General features: G+C 46.3%; 1 protein-coding gene across 2 annotated transcripts in view; it reads right to left on the reverse strand.

Annotated features, from left to right (window-relative positions):
- EFEMP1 (EGF containing fibulin extracellular matrix protein 1) overlaps positions 1-6100 on the reverse strand; it is a 60138-nt gene extending 54038 nt beyond the window's left edge. The window contains exons 1-3 of one of the 2 annotated variants that reach the window (XM_041755480.1): positions 5973-6100; positions 4733-4820; positions 157-205 (exon numbers count right to left, since the gene is read on the reverse strand). In XM_041755480.1, coding sequence (XP_041611414.1) covers positions 157-205; positions 4733-4813 — 130 coding nt within the window. In that variant the 5' untranslated portion in view covers positions 4814-4820; positions 5973-6100. Of the gene's footprint in view, positions 1-156; positions 206-4732; positions 4821-5288; positions 5310-5972 lie in introns of those variants that run through there. The other variant, XM_041755481.1, reaches the window with a different exon arrangement.
- Positions 6101-6713: the final 613 nt, after the last annotated feature.

Raw genomic sequence — 6713 nt, forward strand, 5'->3', positions numbered from 1 at the left:
AGCAATAAAATAAATCAGGAATCTTCTCAGAGGGAAATCTGAACATGTAAAAATATGTTCATGCCTTTTTGGTAGAATACAAACAGGACAGGAGGAGTGACATGAGATGGAGACAGAGAGCTATGTTCAGGTGGGAAGTCTTTGAAGTTGGCTCACCTTTGCACTGCTGTCTTACAGGATCCCACTCATAGCCATCTGTGCATTGCTGTGAAGAAAACATCAAAGATGGGACCAGGAGACAGTTAATTGGCGTATCCACTTTCTAAGAAGTCACTCTAAAAGCTGCATTCTATGGCAACAATTTTTGCTCTAGAGTCCTAGATAGATGATGAGATGGATAGTTTAATGTTCTCGTGGTTCCTTCCTTCCTTCCTTCCTTCCTTCCTTCCTTCCTTCCTTCCTTCCTTCCTTCCTTCCTTTCTTCCCACCTTTTCTCCCTTCTTCCTTCCTTCGGACAAAGCTGTGCACTGGACCACTTCAGGGTTCCCTTCTCAATCACCAGCTGCCTTAACACTTGTGTTGTATTTGGTACAGTTGCCCGTCACCATCTCAGAATTCTTTTCTCTGACTCAATACTGATCTTCTCTAAACTCTCTGAATGTCCTTTTTGCTTTATTTGCCCTTCTCCCACATTATACATTTTAGGAAAAAAAAAATTCAACCAAGTCCCTTTTTTCAGCCCTTGACCATTCCTTTCCTCTCTTAATTCTGTTGGAGCATTCTAGCACCTGCCTTTCCTTATTCCTATTCAGCTGAGTCTCGAGCCTCCTACTCACACCCTGGCCTGCCTCCTAGCTTCAGTTGCTACAGGTCCTTTCTAGTTCACTCACTGAACAAACCATCTGCTGAGTACCTTTTCCTACAAGGCACCATTCTGTTCCCTGGGTATGCAAAGGTCATGAAGGCCTTGTCCTCATCCTCAAGTGGCTCACAGATCAGAAGAGGAGACAGAGAGGTAGACAAGTTGGAGTAAGATGTCAGGTGCTGTGACACAAGCATGCATGTAGAAGGAGTGATGGACTCTGTCCAGGGCTGTGTGGAGGTATAACAGGGTGCAAGAGAAGGCTTCATGAGAGAGGCCACAAGTGAATTGGGCCTTACAGGCTCTTCCCAGGGAAATGTGGGAATTCTAGGATGAGGGACCATGTGAGCAAAGGTGTAACATTGCATAAGAGAGAAGGGGTTGCAAATAGTCTGGGTGGAGGGATGCAGTTAGAGGGACAGGCAGGAATCAATTCCTACCTTGAATGTCCATGAACGTAGACCCAAAGGATCAGATTCTGTAGGTGTAGGTAGGAGGCTTGGAATCTGAATTCCTAACAAGCATCCCAGGTGATTCTAACACAGGTTGCCTACAGGCTACTTCTTGAGAAACGCGGCTATAGGTGATGAAGCCCCAGAATAGTTTTTTTAATTGATTATTTTGTCCCTAAAGCATTTTTAAGGAAAATATTTGACCAGATGCAGATTTGAGGAAGATGCTTCACGAAAGATTGAGCAAAAAGTAGAGTGAACAAATACACTTGAATCCTTTTAATAGAGCTGAGAGTTGCTTACACACACAACAGATGCTTGGCAAGTATACAGCTGAATGGAGACGGGGAGCTCAGTTTAAATATTTTAGCGATATATCTGAAACTTCTCAGGGTGGAAACTAAACTCACTTTATCTCCTAGGCTAATTCTTTCTAGTTTCTCCCATTTGTCCAAGGCACTACTACCTTTCTTGGGACCCCGGATTATAATCCTAACACCCACACTGACTTTTCCAATTGTGTTCCTTCAAGCTCTGCTGACTTTGTGTCCATGTCTATATCTACCACACCGGTGTAAGCCTTCCTGGCTTCAAGCATGGCCAAGGCTGCTTGGGTGTCCTCCATGTCTCTGTGCCCCACACACAGCCTCCACAGCAATCTTTCTTGCTCTCTTGATTATGTTACTCCTACATTTAAGAGCTCACATTGCTTGCAGACCTCTCAACTCCCACTTCTGTCATCTTCAGGTTCCCCGCACTACCTAGCTCCAGCCCATCTAACCTGGTCATCTCCTCAATGTGTCTCGGTTATTTTTACCTCTAGACTTTGATCATGACACTTTCTCTGATTGAGGTGCCCCTTTAGCCTTTCTGGATTAGTCTGACATCATTACTTCTTTCAAGATTCAGCCTAGAACTCGACTTTTCCCCAATCCAGTACTGACATTAATTATTTACTTGCTTTTCTATCTCTTTAGCAACTTGTATAGTATGTATGATTTGTACTTGCTTAGGAACTTTGTAGTTCTCAACAGTATTTTCCCGGGGCAAATTCCCTGAGGTGAAGGTCTGAGTTTTCTTAGTAAACAAACTTAAATTTTGCTGGTGGTAAGAAATGCTTATGTACATGGCAGCTACTTGGCAAGGAAATGGCTGAATGGACCCTAACTTTAAAATGGAAGGGGAATATGAGGCTGTCTTATGGATATGAGCTCAATCTTCCAAAAAGTATCTTTCAGGCCAGGCACAATGACAGTTCACTTTGAATAATCTGTATGCTAGCTAGCTAGAGAAAATATGCAGATAGTTTTAGGTATTTAGTTCCAGTACATTTAATATAGGCCTGTTATTAAACAAGCATAGGCTGAGTTTAGCTTCACCACTTGCTGGCTGTGTAGCCTTCAGCAAGTTAGATGCTCTCTTTGATATTCAGTTCTGCTATTGATGAAAGGAAGATGATACCACTTACCTCATACTTTGCTGTGAAAATGAAAGGAGCTAATGTCTCCACAATGGGGTACTCACAAAGTAGTTACATCTTATTCTTTAACCATGAATTATAGGTCATACCCAGTTGAAGAGAAAACAGACCTAATTTTAGAACAAAAAGGATGTCATATCTGGAAAATCTGCTATAATAATAATGAATCCTAGTTAGTGGTCTAAAACTATAGTGTTTAATGCACAGTGACCTTTCTCTGCTAAAGATGAATGTGATTTAGTTGATGAACTAAGACAGGCAATTCTAAAAGCAATAAAATATTTTATTGGATAAATATAAAAATGGGTAGTTAATTTAATTTTATCTAAGAAGGTAGTAAGTTTAGCCTGAATAATAAAACATTCTCATTTGAAGATAAACAACACATGTATTCATTTCTCATGCTTTATTTATCTTCAGCAAAGGAAGCAACTATATTTATCATTAAGTTAACAAAATATTTATGTGAAGCCCGATTTGATTTATAGTTGATCTGAACAACAACAAGGAACATTTTCCAGATGAATATTAACATTCTAGGGATAATAGGATACCGAAAAGTGAGATAATGTTTATTACCAGTAATTGACATTAGCTCACTTTTAGGAGTTTTATTTTCAAAAATTTTTCACATTCTTTTGAGTAGGATTACTTAATTTTAAATTGGGAGCAAGTAGAAAAATATGTTTTTCATATTCTGATCGAGGACAAATGTCACTTGCCTCACAACACCGGTTAAAGACTAGAAAACACAAAACAAAAACGAACAAACAAAAGAAAACACAAAGCAGAGGTGCAAACAAACTCACTGGAAGTGAGATAAGTACTGTCACCTGTTTTCGCCACATCCATTCCTGATAATAGGATGGGTCCGATGAGTTTTCAATATTTTATTAACATTGCTTATTTCCATGCAATCAACTAATTAATCAAATATTACTTGGAAATAATCAGATGCAATTAATTAAAAATTGCAAATTAATTAGAAAATGCAAAACCAAATTTCACACAATGCATTTTATTTTATTTTTAAATTTTTAAAAAGATTTTATTTATTCATGAGAGACACCGAGAGAGAGGCAGAGAAATAGGCAGAGAAGCAGGGAGAAGCAGACTCCATGCAGGGAGCCCGAAATGGGACTCGATCCCAGGACTCCAGGACCATGCCTTGGGCAGAAGGCAGGTGCTAAACCACTGAGCCACTCAGGGATCCCCCACACAATGTATTTTAAGACCACGTTAGCCAATACTGCATCCTGGTAGCACGTAAATTTTACCTGAAGGGCATTTATATGAATTATCAGTTATACCATAATTGAATATATAGCCTTTATAAGTTTAATAAAGGCCATTTACATGAGAACATAAGTCACATACACAAATGAGGTATGTGCTTTTGTAGTGTATGTTTTTTTCTTTTTTTTTAAGGTTTTATTTATTTATGCATGAGAGACACAGAGAGGCAGAGACACAGGCAGAGGGAGAAGCAGGCTCCATGCAGGGAGTCTGTTGCAGGACTTGATCCCCATCCGGAAGGGCCAGTATCATGCCCTGGGCCGAAGGAAGGCACTAAATGGCTGAGCCACTCAAGGATCCCCTGTAGTGTATGTTCTTATTTGACTTGTCTTACTCTGCAAGTTTTGGTTTTATCTGCATGTATATAGGAATCCAGGCTTTCCAATTCCTATCCTCATTCATTTATTAAATGTGTTGGAAACATGTAGCTTACTTTAGTTCTTGTTTTTAAAGGGTCTCCTTTTTGAGTCTTGCAGAAATCATTAAGTTTCAGTCCCTATCTCAATTGGTGATCTAAAAGAACTTTTGGAGGGACCACGAGTGATTTAAACAAATCTTAAATGTGAAGCCTACTAAAGCGTTGTTTAATTTATTACCCTCTACAGCCTACAGCCCACATACACTGGCAGGAATGGATAAAGTCCCCCTTGTGTCACAGAATCCCGCTGAACCACACTTATCTCAAATTCCATCGCCCCTTACCGTGTATGTGATGGTTTCTTCGGTGTCCTGTGACTTGACCAGCGCCAGAGTCAGCATAGTTAGGAAAAGGGCTTTCAACATCGTGAATCTCAAAGAAAACAAAGGACAAACTGATGCTTAGTATCTGCTGCTGGAGAAATAACAAAACCGTAGCTGTGCAGAAACAAGCAAGGAAGGGCAGGACGGAGAGGCGGAGGTTCCCTCATACCCAGTTTCCAATCTACTTTCTCATTCCCCCCCTCTCCCCCCCTCCCAACCTTCCCTGGGCCAAATGAGGCAGCAAAGCCTGTAAACCGGCTGCAGAATTACATTTCACTTTGCTCCGTCCAGCTGCGCTGAACATATACAAAGGATATTCAGCGGGTATTTTATACTGCACCTTCACAACAGGCTCCAGCAAGGGGGTGGAAGGGAAAGAATTTCAAAGGAGATGGTGCATGTGCGTGTGCATGTGTGTATGAGAGACAGAGACACAGACACACACGCACACACACCGAGGAGGTGGAGGGGCAAGCCTCGGAGTCCTTGAAATATTAGGGCTCTCCCGTGTGCTCACCTCCGGCTCGAGAAGTTCCTCGCACAGCTCAGCAAAAATACCCATGAACCGGTATGAATTACCCTGGCTTCAAACTTTTTTTTTTTTTTTTTTTTAACAAAACTCAAAGGGCAACCTCCTCCCCTAGTGGAATACCTGCCCTGCGGGGTTCCTTCTCACACCCCCCAGAACAAACTCCCAAATGGGCATTTCTGCGCGCAGCTCTGTGCGGAAGCCCCAGGTTGCGCGGAGGAGCAGCCCGGAGCGCCCGCTCGCCCCCGCCACCCCCCGGGGGGGCTTTTTAGTCCCTCCGGTACCCGACACGCCGCCTGCAGGCTCGGGCTGCTCCGGGTCAGAGCCCGAGGCGGTGGTGCGCAGCGGGGTGCAGGCGGCGGCCTGGCGCCCCCGGGGGGTGGGGGGAGCTCCCCGTGCTTGCAGCGAGATCCGGGCTGCAGCCCCGGAGCGCCGCGCTCGCGTGCAGCCAGCGGCCCTGGAATCCAGGTGCGGCTCGAGGCTCGGAACCTGGGAGCCGGCGGCCGGCCCGGCGCGCACCCCCGTGCCCATCCCGGCAGCTGTCACCCGGGCTCGCCCGCGCCCACACACGGTCCCGGACGCGCACCTCCGCCGCCCTCCCCGCCCGGGGGCCCCGCACGCCCGGGCAGCGCCCCCCCCCCCCGCGTCCCCGCGCGCGCCCGGGGCTCCTACCTGCGCGGCCGCGCTGCTCTGCGGGCCGGGGCGGCGGCGGGAGAGCGCGGGGGAGCGCAGCCCGGTGGGTCCGGACGGGCGAGGTCTGGCGGCGGCCGCGGCGGCGGGACCAGGAGGAGGAGGAGGAGGAGGAGAAGGGGAGGGCAGGGGGAGGGCGGAGGGGGGCGGGGAGGGAGCTGAGGGAGGCGCGAGGCCCGAGCCCGGCGCCGCAGGCCCCGCGGGGAGCGCTCTGCGCAGCCGGGTGCGCGCCCCCTCCCAGGGCCCGGCCGAGGATGGCACCGGAGGTCTTGGGTTCGAATCAGCCTTGCTGACGCTCCAGCCTTCCAGACAGTGTCCGGCGCCGTGCTGGGGACAGGGGACACGTCTCTCCAAAGAGAGAGACAGAGACAGCCGCTCAGGGTCCTGAGAAATTGCTTAAACTTTTTTTTTTTTTTTTTTCCCCAATAAGCGGATCCTAGGACAGTGGATTAACCGCATTCATTGAACCGGTTCTTTTGCCCTTTCTTTCAAACGCTTTATTTATTGGTTTTATTTATTTATTTTTATTTTTTTTAATTTATGATAGTCACACAGAGAAAGAGAGAGACAGAGGCAGAGACACAGGCAGAGGGAGAAGCAGGCTCCATGCACCGGGAGCCCGATGTGGGATTCGATCCCGGGTCTCCAGGATCGCGCCCTGGGCCAAAGGCAGGCGCCAAACCGCTGCGCCACCCAGGGATCCCCTATTTATTGGTTTTATTA

The sequence above is a fragment of the Vulpes lagopus genome, chromosome 5 (assembly GCF_018345385.1).
Source record: "Vulpes lagopus strain Blue_001 chromosome 5, ASM1834538v1, whole genome shotgun sequence".
In the NCBI taxonomy this organism is placed as follows: Eukaryota; Metazoa; Chordata; class Mammalia; order Carnivora; family Canidae; genus Vulpes; species Vulpes lagopus.